This window comes from Dendrobates tinctorius, unplaced genomic scaffold (genome assembly GCF_039654945.1).
Source record: "Dendrobates tinctorius isolate UK_male_01 unplaced genomic scaffold, ASM3965494v1 ptg000024l, whole genome shotgun sequence".
Taxonomy (NCBI): domain Eukaryota; kingdom Metazoa; phylum Chordata; class Amphibia; order Anura; family Dendrobatidae; genus Dendrobates; species Dendrobates tinctorius.
In genome coordinates, this window is record NW_027361692.1 from 15,982,501 (window position 1) to 16,002,109 (window position 19,609).

The following is a 19,609-nucleotide window of genomic DNA, read 5'->3' on the forward strand; positions in this document are numbered from 1 at the left end:
GTGCAAGTTGTGGATAGTCCTAATTTCTTTGGGTAGAGCATTCCACAGGATTGGCGCAACGTGGGCGAAGTATTGGAGCCGGGAGTGGGAGGTACCGATTAGGACAGAGATTAGTTGAAAGTCGTTTGCAGAGACGTAAACTGCTCTTTTACAAAATTTGTATCCCATAAAGGCCCCAATTTTTATGGTATTAAAATTGTCTCAAAACAATGGGGTGGTGATGACTTTTTCGGGCCAGATGTCCAAAGCAGAATCCAAATGGATTTTCCAATCAATCTCTTTGGTCTCAAAAGGCCTAACAATGATATTGAACTCTATGCTTTTAAATAAAACAGCAAGAATCATAGAATCGTAGAGTTGGAAGGGACCTCCTGGGCCATCTGGTCCAACCCCCTGCTCAAAGCAGGATTTGCTAAATCATCCCAGACAGATGTCTGTCCAGCCTCTGTTTGAAGACTTCTATTGAAGGAGAACTCACCACCTTCCGTGGCAGCTTGTTCCACTCATTGATCACTCTAACTGTCAAAAAGTTTTTTCTAAGATCTAATCTGTGTCTCCTCCCATTCAGTTTCATCCCATTGCTTCTAGTCTTTCCTTGTTCAAATGAGAATAAAGATGATCCTTCTACAATGTGACAGCCCTTGAGATATTTGTAGACAGCTATTAAGTCTCCTCTCAGTCTTCTCTTCTGCAAGCTAAACATACCCAAATCCTGCAACCTTTCCTCACAAGACAGGGTTTGCAGACTGGTCACCATTCTGGTCACTCTTTCCTGAACTTGCTCCAGTTTGTTGATGTCTATTTTAAAATGTGGCACCCAAAACTGGACACAGTATTCCAGATGAGGACTGACCAAGGAGGAGTAGAGGGCAATAATGACTTCACGTGAACTAGACTGTATGCTTCTGTTAATACCTCCTAGAATTGCATTTGCCTTTTTTGCTGCTGCATCACACTGTTGACTCATATTCAGTCTGTGATCTATTAGTATACCCGAGTCTTTTTCACATGTGCTGTTGCTTTGCCCTATTCCTCCCATTCTGTGTATGTTTTTTTCATTTTTATTGCCCAGATGTAGTACTTTGCATTTTTCCCTGTTAAAAACCATTCTGTTAGTTGCTGCCCACTGCTCTAGTTTATTTATATCTTTTTGAATCCTCTCTCTCTCTTCTCTAGTATTAGCTATCCATCCTAGCTTTGTGTCATCAGCAAATTGAATCAGTTTACCCTCAATTCTTTCATCTAAGTCATTGATAAAGATGTTGAACAATACAGGGCCCAGGACAGATCCCTGTAGTACCCCACTTGAGACATTCTTCCAACTGGATGTGCAGCCATTTATGACCACTCTTTGGGTCCGATCACTAAGCCAGTTATGAATCCACCTAACAGTTGCCTTGTCCATCCCATACATAGCCATTTTTTCAATAAGGATTGTGTGAGATACTGTACTTTGTCAAATGCTTTGCTGAAGTTAAGATATACTATATCTACAGCATTTCCCTGATCCACCCAGTGATTCTGTCATAGAAAGAAATTAAGTTAGTCTGACATGACTTATTAGTTACAAACCCATCCTGACTCTGTTTAATCACTTCAATCTTATCCAGGTACTTACATACATATTGCTTAATAATTTGTTCAAAGATCTTTCCTGGTATAGAAGTCAGACTTACCGGCCTATAGTTGCCTGGGTCCACCTTCTTCCCCTTTTTTTATATGTATACTGGCAGAGGATCCCCTCTGCCATTCTTTCTTGCAGATCCTCTCCAGTTCCATCAGGTTGGATGTGAACGTTGGTGGACAGCAATTTTCATGGTCACTCCAGAGATGCTCAATTGGGTTTAGGTCAGGGCTCTGGCTGGGCCAGTCAAGAATGGTCACAGAGTTGTTCTGAAGCCACTCCTTTGCTATTTTAGCTGTGTGCTTAGGGTCATTGTCTTGTTGGAAGGTGAACCATCGGCCAAGTCTGAGGTCCAGAGCACTCTGGAAGAGGTTTTCATACAGGATATCTCTGTACTTGGCCGCATTCATGTTTTCTTCAATTACAACCAGTCGTCCTGTTCCTGCAGCTAAAAAACACCCCCATAGCATGATGCTGCCACCACCATGTTTCATTGTTGGGATTGTATTGGGCAGGTGATGAGCAGTGCCTGGTTTTCTCCACACATACCGCTTAGAATTATCACCAAAAAGTTCTATCTTCATCTCATCAGATGAGAGAATCTTATATTTCACAGTCTGGGAGTCCTTCATGTGTTCTTTAGCAAACTCTATGTGGGCTTTCATATGTTTGGCACTGAGGAGAGGCTTCCGTTGGACCACTCTGCCTTAAAGGCCTGACTGGTGGAGGGCTGCAGTGATAGTTGACTTTGTGGAACTTTCTCCCATCTCCCTACTGCATCTGTGGAGCTCAGCCACAGTGATCTTGGAGTCTTGGGTTTCTTCTTTACCTCTCTCACCAAGGTTCTTCTCACACGATTGTTCAGTTTGGCTGGACAGCCAGGTCTAGGAAGACTTCTGGAGTTCCCAGACTTCTTCCATTTAAGGATTATGGAGGCCACTGTGCTCTTAGGAACCTTGAGCACCACAGAAATTCTTTTGTAACCTTGGCCAGATGTGTACCTTGCTACAATTCTCTGAGCTCCTTGGCCAGTTGCTTTCACCTCTTGATTCTCATTTGGTCTGACATGCACTGTGAGCTGTGAGGTCTTATAAAGACAGGTGTGTGCCTTTACAAATCAAGTCCTATCAGTTTAATGAAACAAAGCTGGACTCCAATGGAGTACAACCTTATCAAAGAAGATCACATGGAAATGGACAGCATGTGATTTAAATATGACTGTCTGAGCAAAGGGTCTGAATACTTATGACCATGTCATATTTTCTTTGTTTATACAAATTTGCAAAACTTTCTACATTTCAGTTTTTTTTCAGTCAAGATGGGGGTGCAGAGTGTACATTAATGAGCAGAAAAAAACTTTTTTGAATTTACCAAATAACTGCAATGAAACAAAGAGTGAAAAAATTAAAGGGGTCTTAATACTTTCCGTACCCACTGTATATATTTATTTTTATTTCATTTTTATATTTGCACACACATACACAATAGTTATATACATATTTATCTTCATATCTTCACCAACTAATTCTATTCTCTTTTTCCCATTTAATAGGAAATCCTCCTGTGCTACCATTTTTTTCAGCAATTAGTGAAGGGGTTTGGGGGAAGATGGCATCACCAGCTTTAAAATTACTCCTGCAGCCCTTAGACAGTATACCCTGACAAAGGGCAACTGTGATTTCCCCCGAAAACATGTAGGCTTTGGCCTAGACACTGCAGGACTCCGTGCTCAACCTAACTATAACAAACCCTTGATTCCTTCGACCTCGTGGTTAACCGGGATGCTACCGGCCGGCCTAGTTTCATCACTATCAAGCAAAATTCTCAGCGTCACGCTGCATCGCCTTGATACTAACGCACACAGGAGTGCTGAAAATGCATTCACGCCTCCTATTTTTCCTTGGATGATGAAGAATCAACCCCTGATACCTAGGAAGACTTTTATCTTTATTTAATCAAAGTGGGTTTTTCACTTGGAATTGCAAGTCTGAAACTTTTTAGCATCTACTGATTATTGACTATATCTGGGGATCAATAAGAGCAGTATTTACTTTGTGCACACTAAAATTTGCCCCATCCTTACAGGTGTACATTGTTATCAGAATATAATACTACAATTACCCACCGCACTCTATGTGGCATAATTTCTTTCATGTTTATATTTTTATATTTTAAGGTCTTAAGCAAACCGTTAATTCACCCATTTTTATTAGTGCTAATATTCCATCATATATTGAATCATGCATTATATTTTATGTAGTTCTAGGTCTCTGATTTTCTCTGGCCTTTTTCCAAGCTGTTTAACATGATAGTATCAGTTTGTTTAGTTATTTATTACCATATAGGTTGTCACACAAGACCCGCTCCAACTATCAAAAGCAATGCTGTCCCCCTTTTTGATCACGTGTTCTATTTCACATATATTCTGCTAAGATTCTGTCACTGCATTTCAATAGGGTTGAGGTCTGGACTTTGACTAGGCCATTTCAACATCTTGACTCTTTTTTTTTCCAGCCATTCTGATGCAAATGGAATGCTTGTGAATTTTGTCCTATTGCATGACCCAGTGTGGTCCAAGCTTTAAATTTTTAATTACATAACCTTGCATCTAATTTATATTTGTACCATTGTAACCATGAATTTATTTGTATACTTTAATATACAAATAAGTTCATGGTTGACTCAAAGACTGCAAGGTGCTAGTCCCTGTGGTTGCTAAACTAGCTCAAACCATTCATCTACTGCCGTGCTTAACACTTGATATGAGGTGTTTGCGCCATGTTGTGCCACAAGGCATTATGGCCAAACATCTCCACTTTGATTTCATCTGTCCTAAGGATATTGTTCCAGAAGTATTGTGGCTTGTTCAGCACCCATGCTGCCATGTTCATTTTAAAATCAAGACGTCATCTCCTTGCAATACTTCCAAGCAAACCACATTTGTTCACTTTTTTCAATTGTACTGTCATTAATTTTAAAATTTAACATGCTAACTGAAGCCTTTAGAGTCTGAGCTGTAGCTCTTAGATTTCCTTATTTTTTTCCAAGCATGGCATAGACTGATTATGGTGTACATTTGCTAGAATGTTTATTCCTGGGAAGATTGTCAGCTATCTCAAATGTTTTCCAATATGTAAATAATCTTTTTCACTTCAGAATGATGGACTCCAAATTATTGGGAAATGGCCTTATAAATTTAAACATTTAATGGGCACCAACAAGTAATTCTTTAACCCCTTAACCCTCAAGGGTGGTTTGCACGTTCATGACCGGGCCAATTTTTACAATTCTGACCACTGTCCCTTTATGAGGTAATAACTCTGAAAAGTTTCCATGGATCCTGGTGATTCTGACACTGTTTTCTCGTGACATATTGTACTTAATGTTAGTGGTAAAATTTCATTCAAATAACTTGCGTTTATTTGTGAAAAAAATGGAAATTTGGTGAAATTTTTGAAAATTTTGAATTTTTATGCCCTTAAATCACAGAGATACGGCACACAAAAACTTAATAAGTAACATTTCCCACATGTTTACTTTATATCAGCACAATTTTGGAACCAAAATTTTTTTTCATTAGGAAGTTATAAGGGTTAAAAGTTGACCAGCGATTTCTCATTTTTGCAACACCATTTTATTTTTACAGACCACATCACATTTGAAGCCACTTTGAGGGGTCTATATGATAGAAAATACCCAAAAGTGACACCATTCTAAAAACTGTACCTCTCAAGGTGCTCAAACCACATTAAAGAAGTTTATTAACCCTTGAGGTGCTTCACAGGAATTTTTTGAATATTTAAAAAAAATGAACATTTAACTTTTTTTCACAAAAAAATACTTCAGGTTCAATTTTTTTTATTTTACCAAGGGTAACAGGAGAAATTGGACTGCAAAAGTTATTGTGCAATTTGTCCTGAGTACGTTGATACCTGATATGTGGGGGGGAACCACTGTTTCGGCGCATGGCAGAGTTCAGAAGGGAAGGAGTGCCGTTTGACTTTTTCAATGCAAAATTGGCTGGAATTCAGATCGGACACCATGTCACGTTTGAAGAGCTCCTGATGTACGTAAACAGTGGAAACCCCCCACAAGTGACCCCATTTTAGAATCTAAAACCCCCCAAGGAACTTATCTAGATGTGTGGTGAGAACTTTGAACCCACGAGGGCTTCACAGAAGTTTATAACGTACAGCGGTACAATTAAAAAATAATATTTTTTCCACAAAAATGATCTTTTCACCCCCAATTTTTATTTTCCCAAGGGTAACAGGACCCTAAAAGTTATTGTGCCATTTGTCCTGAGTATGCTGATACCCCAATTTGTGAGTGTAAATGACTATTTGGGCGCATGGCAGGGCTCAGAAGACAAGCAGCGCCATTTGACTTTTTTGGCTGGAATTGAGATCAGATACCATGTCGCGTTTGGAAAGCCCCTGATGTACCAAAACAGTAGAAACCCCACACAAATAACACCATTTTGGAAACTAGACCCCCCAAGGAACTTATCTAGATGTGTGGTGAGAACTTTGAACCCCCAAGGGCTTCACAGAAGTTTATAATGTACAGCGGTACAATTAAAAAATCATATTTTTTCCACAAAAATGATCTTTTCTCCCTCAATTCTTATTTTTCCAAGGGTAACAGGACCCTAAAAGTTATTGTGCAATTTGTCCTGAGTACGCTGATACCCCATAAGTGGGTGTAAATGACTATTTGGGCGCATGGCAGAGCTCGGAAGGGAAGCAGCGCCATTTGACTTTTTTGGCTGGAATTGAGATCGGACACCATGTTGCGTTTGGAAAGCCCCTGATGTACCAAAACAGTAGAAACCCCCCACTAATGACACCATTTTGGAAACTAGACGCCCCAAGGAACTTATCTAGATGTGTGGTGAGCACTTTGGACCCCCCCAGTGCTTCACAGAAGTTTATAATGCCTGGGCGTGAAAATAAATTTTTTTTATTTTTTCCACAAGCATGATCTTTTAGTCCCCAATTTTTTTATTTTCCCAAGGGTACCAGGAGAAATTGGACCCCAAAAGTTGTTGTCCAATTTGTCCTGAGTACGCTGATACCCCATATGTGGGAGAAAACTACTGTATGGCACACATCAGGGCTTGGAAGGGAAGTAGGGAAGTAGTGACGTTTTGGAATGCAGACTTTGATGGAATGGTCTGCGGGTGTGATGTTGCTTTTGGAGAGCCCCTGATGTACCTAAACAGTGGAAACCCCCCACAAGTGACCCCATTTTGGAAACTAGACCCCCTAAGGAACTTATCTAGATGTGTGGTGAGCACTTTGAACCCCCAGTGCTTCACAGAAGTTTATAACGCCCGGGTGTGAAAATAAAAAAATTGTATTTTTTCCACAAACATGATCTTTTAGTCCCCAATTTTTTCATTTTTCCAAGGATACCAGGAGAAATTGGACCCCAAAAGTTGTTTTCCAATTTGTCCTGAGTATGTTGATACCTCATATGTGGGAGAAAACTACTGTATGGGCACACGTCGGGGCTCGGAAGGGAAGTAGCGACGTTTTGGAATGCAGACTTTGATGGAATGGTCTGCGGGTGTCATGTGCATTTGGAGAGCCTGTGATGTGCCTAAACTATTGAAACTCCCCACAAGTGACCCTATTTTGGAAACTAGACCCCCCCACAGAACTTATCTAGATATGTGGTGAGCACTTTGAACCCCCAAGTGCTTCACAGAAGTTTATAACGCCCAGGCGTGAAAATAAAAAAATCATTTTTTTTCCACAAAAATGATATTTTTGCCCCCAATTTTTTATTTTCATAAGGGTAACAGGAGAAATTGGACCCCAAAAGTTGTTTTCCAATTTGTCCTGAGTAGGCTGATACCCCATATGTGGGGGTAAAACACTGTTTGGGCGCATGGCAGAGCTTGGAAGGGAAGGAGGACCATTTGACTTTTTCAACGCATAATTGGCTGGAATTGAGATCAGAAGCCATGTTGCATTTGGAGAGCACCTGATGTGCCCAAACAGTTGAAACCCCCCAATTCTAACTCCAACCCTAACCTCAACACACCCCTAACTGTAATCTCAGCCCTAACTCTAGCCCTAGCCCTAACCCTAAACCTAGCCCTAACCTTAGCCCTAGCCCTAACCCTAATGGGAAAATGGAAATAAATAATTTTTTTTAATATTATTATTTTTCCCTAACTATGGGGGTGATAAAGGGGGGTTTGATTTACTATTTATGGCGGTTTTTATGTTTGGCAGCTGTCACACGCTAAAAGATGCTTTTTATTGTAAAAATAGTTTTTGCATCACTACATATTGAGAGCTACAGTATAATTTTTCCGTATTTTGATCCACCGAGTCATGTGAGGTCTTATTTTTTGTGGTACGAGTTGACGTTTTTACTGGTACCATTTTCGGGCACGTGACATCTTTTGATCGCTTTTTATTCCAATTTTTGAGACGCAGAATGAACAAAAACCAGCATTTCATGAATTTCTTTTGGGGGGTGCGTTTACACCGTTCCACCTGTGGTAAAATTGATAAAGCGGTTTTATTCTTCGCGTCAGTACGGTTACAGCGATACCTCATTTATGTCTTTTTTTTATGTTTTGGCGCTTTTATGCAATGAAAACAATTTTATATAAAAAATAATTATTTTTGCATCGCTTTATTCTATGAGCTATAACTTTTTTATTTTTTCTCTGATGATGCTGTATGGTGGCTTGTTTTTTGTGGGACAAGCTGACGTTTTCATCGGTACCATGGATACTTATATGCATCTTTTTGATCGCGCGTTATTGCACTTTTTGTTCGGCGGTATGATAATAAATCATTATTTTTTGCTTTGATTTTTATTTTCATTTTTTAAGGGGTTCGCTAAAGGGGTTAACTAATGGGACAATTTTATAGGGCAGGTCATTACGGATGCGGCGATTCCAAATATGTGTACTTTTGTTTTTTTGTTTTTTTTATTTCCAAGAAATGGATTTATTAGGGATTTTTTTTAAATTTATTTAGCGATTTTTTTAAAATTACTTTTACACTTTTTTTTTAACTTTATTACATTGTCCCAGGGGGGACATCACTGTCATGTGACAGATCGCTGATCTGTCACATCACAGATCACTGTGACAGATCAGCGATCTGTCACAGGCATAGAAGCAGACTTCCTCATTCTTGTGCTTTGCAGGCAGTGAGGAAGTCAGCTCCCTGCAGGCCCCCCGAAGGTCCCCGTTGCCATCTTGGATCCGGAGACCTGCAGGGAAGGAGCCCTCCGCAGCAGCGCTGCACATTTCACTGCTGTGGGGGGCTCAGGGAAGCACGGAGGGAGCCCTGCCGTTGCTTCCCTTTAACCCCCGGTACACCATGATTGTGTTTGATCGCGGTGTGCAAGGGGTTGATATGTTGGGGGCGGTCTGTGACTGCCCCTGACACATAGTGTCGGGTGTCAGCTGTGATAATCACTCTGTGAGCACCGCTGATTGCTGTGACGTACTATGCCATCCCTGGGAATTAAGTCCCAGGGCACATGGACGGGATAGTATGTCACATGGCAGAAAGGGGTTAATATCATTGCTGAGTTCTTTCCTACATGGCATTATTTTAACACACAACTGAATTCTCCAGACCAGCAACCACTTCTGCTTTTATAGAGATGGTTATACTTTTTGATGGACAATTTATTAATGGCATTTAATTAGTTGCTCCTGTTAAATTTCTCAAAATTCTTATGCTAACTGTAAGGGTAGACTTAATTTTAACACATACATTCTGCTTTTTGGTCTAGTTATGGTTAAATAATGACATAGTGTAATTTAGCCTGTGCTGTTGTTATAGTTACCAAATTTTAAGAACGTCTAAAAACAGATTTGTTTTTTTAAATTATGTATTGATAAGTATAATCACATAATTCAAAGAGGGTGTACTTAGTTTTTGTTATGACTGTGAATGTTACTTTGTAACTTTCTATAATGCACTGTGTGCACTTTCTGTTGTTAGTAGTCTGTGCCCTAGCTAAATGAACTTAACTTAATAATTTGATTTTTCCTTTACATACTCTTCATACATTAGGAACAATTTAATCATAAATACTTTACAATAGCTGCTTTAACAATTGGCCTTGTTCCAGTTATAGAACAGGGTTGTAGATGTGAATACAAATTCGTTAGTGTTACTGTGCTAATCTGTCAGCAGAGCACAGATCTAGAATGTAGCTAGGGGACTGTTGACATGGCAAAGGTCGGTACCAACGATCCTCTGTGTCTACCTAGAGCACTAGTGTGTCATTACTTTTATCACAGTACTAAGATATGGATTTATCCATCATGTTAGGATAGCAGGTCATGCTATTCAAATTTTGTATGCATGTTGCTCCCTTTGTTTTTTCTAATCATGCAAAAAGCCAAGGTCAATGGAGACAGTACAGTGTGCTAAATTCAGCGCAGGCATTCACGAGGTTAACTGTCATCCCAAAAAAGTACAGTGGAAAGGGAAAAGTCATCTGACACATAGATAGCAACATTTCAGTAGCCATTTTGAAGCTGAATGTACCAGTGTCAGTGAGCCTTTATATATACCTCTAACCAATTTAGATAAATTAGAAAGCAATTATGCTTAAAAGATCATAAACATTATACAATTGTGAGATATGAATAGAATTTAAAATGCCATGTAAGATCATCATACATAAAATCAAGAATCATAAAATATTCAGGGATCACCAGATCTGCCTCACCAACACTGGTACATGCAACTTGAAAATGGCTCCTATAGAAGAGCTGAAATGTTACGTCTATGTCTCACATGCTTTGGAAGCCATAAACCACTTCTTTATTATACTTCTTTTTGGAGTCCTCTTTAAACTTTTATACATAATACTTTCAGTAGTCATAGTGTAATCTGATAATAGTCTAACATTATAAAACATATTTCTCTTGTTTGTTGCTTGGCATCTGACAACAGAGCAATATAAAGGTATGACTTAGGGCTCATGCACACAACCATTTTAATTGGATGAGTGCTATTTGTGGTATGGATGGATAGCTTTCATACTCGTGGTATTCTATGGGGATATGCACATGTCTGATCTTTCTCTCTGTACCAAGTGGTCTAAGAAAAAAATCATTGACATGTCCGACTTTTCTCTGGAGTTGGATCAAAATTGGCAATGCAAGTCTACGGGTCAACGGAAAACACCGGACTACATATGGATGACATGTGAGTGTGGTCCAATTTTCATGGACTGTCTGAATGAAGAAGGTAGAGAAACTATTTTTTTTTCTTTCTCTCCACTTCTGAGAAAAAGGGATCTAACTCTAATCAAACTCTGATCAGAGTCTGATTAGCATTATAGGATAATTTTCGCTGATGAAGAGAAAACGGTCGTCTGACCCTAGCCTTAGACGAATTACTTGAAGTTTGTAGGCACTGATACATGGTCCACTTACTGTAAATAAATGAAACACAAAGCACAGAATTCTATATTATCTCCAGAGTGACTATAGTCCAGGATGCCTTAAAGGGAATCTGTCACCCTTTTTTTGGCCTTTCACCTGCCGGCATAGACATCGGGGGCTTATCTACAGCATTCTGTAATGCTGTAGATAAGCCTCCGATGTAACCTGAAAGAGAAGAAAAACACGATATATTATACTCACGGAGGTGGGCAGTCTGGTCCGATGGGTGTCGCCGTCCCGTCCGGCACCTCCCTTCTTCATGCGATGACATCATCTTCTCCCGTCCTGTAATGGCTCTGGCGCAGGCGCACTGCTCTGCCCTGTTGAGGGCATAGCAGAGTCCTGCAGTGCGCAGACGTCGGAAGAGGTCTGGCGCCTGCGCACTGCAGAATTCTGCTCTGCCCTCAACAGGGCAGAGCTGTGCGCCTGCGACGGAGCCATTTCAGGACACCCATCGGACCGGACCGCCCACCTCCGTGAGTATAATATGACGTGTTTTTCTTCTCTTTCAGGTTACATCGAAGGCTTATCTACAGCATTACAGAATGCTGTAGATAAGCCCCCGATGTCAATGCCGGCAGCTAAGAGGGGAAAAAAAGGGTGACAGATTCCCTTTAAAGGTGCATTTTTTTGGGTGACCCTGGTAAAATATAAAATACGGCCAAGTGCACTTACTGATTACAGATTTCTTTTTTCACTTCATGCCTTGATTTTCAAATAGATAGAACTGTTTATCTTAACCACAGTGCAAGTTCTCCTCTTTTGAAAATTGTTAGTTCTCAACGCTTTTTTACTACAGATTGGATCACGTACAGGTACACAATATGACATATGGTTTATACTGAAATGACAACATACATTTGCAGAAACTAATCTTACCATTCCGTCAGATACCTCACAGCAGTTTTCTTGAGCCGCCTGTTTTGGACTGCAGTAAATTGTTATTCGTTGGAGTTCAATCTACGATAGAAAATAATAAATGGAAATCAAACATCCATCCAACTACAGAAAAGAATGCAGATCTAATTGCACATGAAAATATCCAAAGAATCCATAAAATGTGGTTTAGATCTTTATGACTTGGACAGAACTGTGTAACCATATTATTTTGTGATTATCAGAGCCCATCTGTTTACATGAAGGAAAATATTTCTCAGTGCCACTCTACAATCATTTTCATAATTCTTCATTTGTATCTGTTCCTTAAACAATGCATGGTATTTGGTAACATAAATAATAATTACAGGTTACTACGTATGTAGATTACAGTCCTTCTAAATAAGGTGCATTGCGATAATTTATTTATGCAATTATATTTGATCATTTGCATTGCTATTGTATTTTCCTTCCAACTGTGCTTAGTATTCATTTCAAAAATGTCAATTATCTATTGACTGGTGGCTAAAAAGTAGTTGTAAAGTGAATGAACACTATGAAATCACTATTATCCCAGTGCAGGGCTTGAGGGACATAAAGATTCCTTTTTGATGCACTTTAAATCCCTGTGTCATAGGCTCTTGCCTGAGCCTTTAATAGGCATAACAGAATGTATAAGCTCTGCATTCTGTTTCTTCAGCAAGGACATACTTTTCTTCCTGTTTTTGGTAAACACTTGATAAAGTGATCTAGCTATGCCATGAGACACCTCCGCCCCAGCTCTATATTGGATTCTGTGAATTATTTCAATGAGGTCACTGTGGTTTTCTTATCCTTGGCTTCTAGCTCCATATGCATTTGATTTTCAATATTGGAATTCAGTTGCATCTACAAGACGATATTAGTAAGTGCCAAGCCATGATACCCTTATTAAATAAGCACTCCTCCCATCAATGTTGTTATCCTCTTAATATTTTGCAGTCATCATATTATATGGCACTGTGTACATACAATTGCTCATTTTGTCTTTCTACCCAATTAAAGCTTTTCTTTTCAATTAGGTGTATGGCATCACGTGATTAAAATCAGACTAGCTGAATTCTTCTAATCTCTATGTAGAAATAGGAAGTCTTTTTTCCCTGCATAAGTCATCATTAGAAATACAATTCCACATCACTGCAAAGTCGTTGACAGGGGGGAGAGCGGAGAAGCTGGGTCAGTAGTTGAAGGGGAGGTGGAGATGGGCTGCTAGGGACTTTGCAGTGATGTAGAATTGTAGTTCTAATGGTGTCTCATGTAGGGAAATAGACTTTAGGTTCTACATAGAGCTTAAAAGGATTCAGCTAGTTAGATTTTTATCACATGCTTTCATAAACCTAACGAAAAAGAAAAGAATTAGCTGGGTAACTGAGCAATTTTTGGTACACAGTGAAACTTTTATAGGAGTGCGTATTTAAATCAGAATACGTTATTTGTCTTCTTGGTTTCGATATTTCGCATATATAAAATAAGTAATATATAATGGGTTCATCAGCTTTGATTCTTCATCTCCATGCTCATATAAGTAAGTTAGAGGGCTTGTTCACAGATAGTGTATTTTCTACTGATTTTCCTTCTGGATCTGGGGACAGAAAATCCAATATAGATTACAATAGCAGCAAAATGAATGAATTTAAAAATCTCATCCAAGCACTTCGGAAAATTGAGGTGTGCTGCCGATTTTTGATTATTTAGATCAACCATAGCAAATCCACTCCAAAATCCACAAGTAATGCATGTGGCTTCACTTCTGGATCTGTGACAAAATCTGGGTCAGATTTTTTCTGTTACATGTGACCATACCCAAAAGTTCTCTGAAGATTAGACTCAGATTAGGGAAGAGGGAATGTGCTTTGTGATACTCTGATTTCACTCGAGTATCTGGGTGCTCAGATAAGCTCTGCACTCAGTGAGCATTAGCTGGAGCCCAGATTTGAAACTCGAATCCCCACCCCGCATATGTGGCACCTGATACACAGCCAATAAACAAGTGGGTATTGCCTGCCAATCACTGTAATGTCGTAGCAATCTTGGACTTATCACCGGATAAGACCCTAATTGCGCTTTTATCTCTCTAGCACCTTATAATAACCTGGGAAGCTGACATTCAGAGCTAAGTCAGCAGCACTGAGTGGGAGGGATTGGCAGCACTTAAACATGCAAGAAGATGCAGTGGGATGACCAAAGAGAAAAGTCGGGCAACTATTCTGTAGAGCACCGACTCTCAGGAATTTCTCCTTCAAATAGTTAGTGTCAGGAACACCGCACTGCACTTGCTCACTGAGCCAGTGCGGGTGTCCAGAGTACAAAGACAGTACTCAAAGATACCTGTGGAGCAGGGCAGCAGCGGTGATGATGCGTGCTTCAGAGTATCAGGACCTGAAGCACATGACTGCTGGGGGCGTTGCCTAAGCTCCACAGATCAAGGAGCTGCAGGAAAACTCCTAGAAAGGTAACTACGGGACAATGTTACCAAGGGGCATAGACAGAGACAGAAACCAGACGAAGCCAGGGTCAAAGCACCAGATAGCAATACAGTACCACGGGGTTAAGACAGAAAGGATAGTCAGGACGTAGCAATAGGTCAGAAAACCAGAACGGGCAATAGATGGTACAATAGGGACAAACTGTAACGGAGTAACGATAGCCAAGCCAGGAGGTCAGAACCGGAGAAGACAGTAGTACCAAAGCGAGAGACGGAGTACAGAGTGAGGGAACAGGCCGGGTCATACACGGGAAGCAAACAAGCAACGCAGAATACACGCACACCAGGGGTCAGACACACCAGAACAACAGTATAGCTGACAGAGAACCCTGGTAAAGAGTGAGTATAAATACCCCTCCCAGATTCAGAAAGAGGCCACGAACACTTAACCCTGTGAGTGCAGGGCAAGAACCCTGTTCAAACCATGACAGTTAGGTGTTCCTCAGTCTGGGACTTTTTTAAAGAGAGTTCTGAGACAAAACAAATGGTCAATTGCAACATGTGCCATGCCAAGATCATCAGGGTATTGATCACTAAGAGCCTAACTTCCACCATCATGATCAGGCAAGTGTCATCTAAGCATCCGACTTGGTGGGCCGAACGCCTGGGTCCACGATTGGTGTCAGTGGATGACAACACTGTCTCTTCTCCTCGACTAGGTGCTTCCCAATTCCCTGTATATGACACTGGCACAGATGCCTCCTGGCCTGTACCTGTCCTTGCACATTCTGATGCATGATCATCAGGCACTTCCAAATCTTTGTCCCAGCAATGCATTCAGCTGACTCTTACCCTAGACCTTGGGATGAAAGAGAAAATTTCCAGCCACCCACCCACAGGCCCAAACGCTAAACAAGCACATTTCTAGGCAGCTTGCTGTGGAAGGCTTGTTGATAAGGAGGATTTCTGACCACTTATGGTGGCAGCCGTCCTGCGGCACTTGGTCACCAGCCGGTACTTTTTCTTCTTGTGTTGCATTCCCAACTCGTACCAGCACATGTCACTGTACATCACCTGTACCCTTGCCAACGCACTTACTGGGATAGTCCAAATAATGACCGACAAGTGAAAAAATGTTTATGGCCAGGAATGCTACATTTCCCTGACTGCACACTGGGTGAAAATTGTGGAGGCTGGGGTCCACTCCCATCCTGGCACAGCGCATGTGCTCCCAATGCCAAGGATTGTTGGCCCTATTTCTATCAGGGATTCCTCCACCTCCTACATCATTTCCTGCATTCCCTCCTGCTCTTCCTCATCTTCTATCTACAATATGTTTTCTCAGAGCACGTCGTCCACATCAGTCAGATGCTGGCAGCTCAGCAGCAATGACTAAGCAAAGCAGCAAAAGGCTCTGCTGAAGCTAATTTCTCTAGGAAACAAACCAAACACTGTGGTAGAGTTAGTTACAGGAATAACAGATATGTGGCTTTTGCCGCTGAAACTTCAACCAGGCATGGATGTGTTTGATAATGGTCATAACCTTGTGGCTGATGTGTAGCTTGGCAAGCTCACACATGTACCATGCTTGACACAAGTGCTCAACTTAGAAGTAAAGCAGATTATGAAAACCTAACCAGATTTTCCAGAGCTTCAGCTCAAGGTACACAGTGTCAGCACCCATTTCCGCAAGTTGGTTATAGCTAGCACCATTGTACCACTGCTACAGCAGTGCATGCAAGTGCAAGCTCACTGACTGGTGTGCGACATGACCATGGGCTGGAATTCCACAGTGCACATGCTGGCAAGGCTGTGTGAGCAGCAGTGGCTAGTTCCAACATGCCACCGCTATTCTGGTCAGCCTCCGCACATAACAACTGAAGGGTGGTCATGGATAGCTGACATTTGTACAGTTCTCCAAGACATTAAGGAGATGGAGGAAGACATGAGACAGGGAGATACTACTCAGTCCAGCCTCATTTCATCTGCTCAGCGTGGTTTGGGTAACAATGAGGAGGTGGAGGCTGAGGAAGAGGAGAAACAGGGGCTGTTTGCTAATGTAACAGAGGCTAATACCCACACAAGCTTTGTTCCATCTTCTCTACATGCATGGGTTGAGGAGGAGAATGAGGAGGTAGAGAGGAGAAGATGGGTTGTCATCATCATGTTGGAGACAGGGAAGTGTTGACTTTAGGGAGTACAGCACATATGGCCGACTTTATGTACCGCTGCCTTTCCGGTGACCCCAGCGTTATATTTATCTTGGCCAAAAAAGAATACTGTTTGTTCATCCTGCTAGACCCACTCTACAAGGAGAACTTTGCATCTCTCCTTCTTGAGGCGGAGGGGTCTTCTGAAATTGTGCTATACCGGGAAGCCAATGTGGAAAATATGTTGAAAAAATTCCCCTCCGACGACGCCAGCTGCAGGGGGCAAGCTTCCTTTCCCAAAGAAGGAGGAGAGGCGAGGGAGATACATAACAGTGGCAGGGTTATGCTATCAAAATCCTGGGCCAATTTAATGACACCATCCCAGTGTCCAGGACCTGATGACTAGATATTTTTGACATAGAGGGAAAAGTTTTTAAAGATGGTCAAGCAATACCTGGCTGACCAAACCAGCGTACTCACTAATTCCTCTGCAACCTTCAACTATTGGGTCTCAAAGTTGGACCTCTAGTAAGAGCTGTCTCTCAATGGCTTAGAGGTGCTGTGCTGCCCCGCTGCTAGCTTCTTGTCTGAGCGGGTTTTTAGTGCCTCCGGGGGAAGTCGTAACAGACAGGCGCTTTTGCCTTTCAATCGATAATGTTGACAGGCTCACTCTGACAAAAATGAAAAAAATGAACAAAGCCTGGATTAACTCACACTTTTCCACACCACCAGATGACAGCAGCACATAAAGTGTTTTAATGTTCATTAGTTGAATGAGGCCCTCCAGTTGTTGACTTAAAGGTGTATATATGACCCTCCTTATCATTTTTTCCTGGCTTTGTAAAGTTTGCAAAGCCTTTATGAGTGTATGAGTACCAAAACCACACTTTCTTGATATTTCAATGTGCCTCTACAGTTGGTGCCTTGAAGGGTGTAGCAGGCTTTGCACTGTATACAGAGCCTTTATAAATGTAGAAGTACCACAACTACACTTTGTTCACAATATTTGAATGAGGTACTACAGTTGGTGTCTTCAAGGTGTATGGATGACCCTGTTTGTAATATTTGGCAGGCTTTGCACTTAATGCATAGCCTTTATGAGTGTAGGAGTATCAGTACATGACAATTTGAATAGAATGTGTATGACACCCTCCTTTATGTCTAATACATGGTATATATGAGCCCCTCTTCCATCTAATTTTGGCAGTTCTTGCTTCCTTCATAAATTACCATCAAATTCCAAATTTTTTTTAATAAAAATTATTTCAATTTTAGTTTGCTTAAATATTTTTGAAAAATCCTTTTTAAATGTTGCCTTATATACAAGTCATTATACAGGAAAGAATGTGTCTTAACATTTTTTTCCCTGTAAACTCCAATTTCTGTTTGATTGTTCTCAGCAGCAATCTGGGAGTCAGAAAGGCTTCTAGGGGGTCTTCCCCAAGCCGTTCTCCTTTCATTCAGCACTTTTTCATCCATTTCAACATTTTCACTACCCCCTAGACCTCCTTTTAGGGTCTGTCAGAAAAATGATTTCCCAATGACTACCAATATACTTGTTACTTGAAACGTGTATCCAAGCATTAGGAATTGCTTATTTCGAGTTACGAGCATCCGAGCATTTTTGTGCTTGTTCATCCCTAGCTCAGATGCACTACTGTAGAAAATAAAGCTCCACAGGAATGAAACACTTAAAAATTTCTATAGGTTCCAGTCTTTTGAATGATTTTCCAAAGATGCAATATAGTGTTAATCAGGGCAGCCAAAAGCCTATAGTGTGTAATAAAAGTAGTCGTTTTCCAACATCTGGGGAGCCACAGGTTAAGGAACATTGTTGTACATTATAAGAAAAACTATTCTATACATGGTTTATATCTCTTAAACTGAAGAACTGCAGGATACATAGACTTGTTAAAGAAATACTCTGGGAGAAACCTACCCTTTGTGTCATGCCCAGAGCCGGACCTCAGGGTCGATGTATGACACAAGGATTAAAAAAGAAAACCACAGAAGAGAATCCTTGTGCCATGCATCGCCTCATCAGGACCTGCACTGGGCATGACACAATATATCAGTTTTGATTGGTGTTCTAATTTCTATGTCTTTTCCTATATGTTCACCTCACATTTGAGTGGCCTTAAAGCCAAAAAACAGACATATTCGTTTCATTTTATCTTGAGTGGGTCCCTCAGGAAAATACACAGTGGTGCAACAATACTGTATATTGATTTTGTTTTTACTCTAAGTGACATTTCTATTGACTTAATGCAATTATTTTACCCTCTTTAAGGCTTTAATAAATGCGCTTCAAGCTCCCAGCCTGAAATCCAGGATATACTGCTTCTGGAGTCAAGAGAAATTTAATGTGGCTTTGAAACATTATAAGGCATATATCTAAGCATTCATTCACTTACAGAGCTGGGAAGGCTTATCGCGTAATTTATTGCCCTGTTGCTTATTATTGCTCATGTCTGTGTTATAAATAATATGTGAAAAGCAACAAATAATATGTGCGAGTCCTCTTTTTACATCGGATAGGATGCTCCTGGCTTATATTTTATCGGTAACAGTTATAGTAGGTGAGTTGGGAGATGAATATTCAATGCCGTCAATGTTGACTCAAGAACTGCAGTCATAATCAATGGCTAAGAGACAGTTTATGCCTCAGCATAATGTCAAGCAGGCTGTATGTGACTCTAAGCTCTTCACATTAAGGAGATGTAGTGTGCATATATCATACGGCTCTATACAATTGTCCTGGTATGTTTTGTCTTTAATCTCAATCTTCATAAAATGGCACTTGCATTGCATATTTGCTAAGATGTATGTGTACGATTACATCCAATGCAACAGTAGAGACAGAGCCTTATTTGGCATTCATGCTGCCCTAGGCACTGTAAGTGGTTACTCCCCCTATTGGATAGTCACACAACAGTCTCATGCAGCCGTCAGTGTTACACGTACAAATTCTATCGTATTTTTCACAACTACAGGTAACCATTATAGTCTATGACGCAATCCACATATCCGTGATTTTTCACGGACTGTGTGCC

The 19,609-nt window shown here is 40.7% G+C and overlaps 1 protein-coding gene across 1 annotated transcript in view; it reads right to left on the bottom strand.

Annotated features, from left to right (window-relative positions):
- Nucleotides 1-19,609, bottom strand: part of COL19A1 (collagen type XIX alpha 1 chain) — a 1,445,738-nt gene that overhangs the window by 1,087,601 nt on the left and 338,528 nt on the right. Inside the window, exon 7 of the mRNA XM_073569423.1 lies at nt 11,946-12,026. Within this exon, the coding sequence (XP_073425524.1) occupies nt 11,946-12,026 (81 nt within the window). The remainder of the gene's footprint in view (nt 1-11,945; nt 12,027-19,609) is intronic.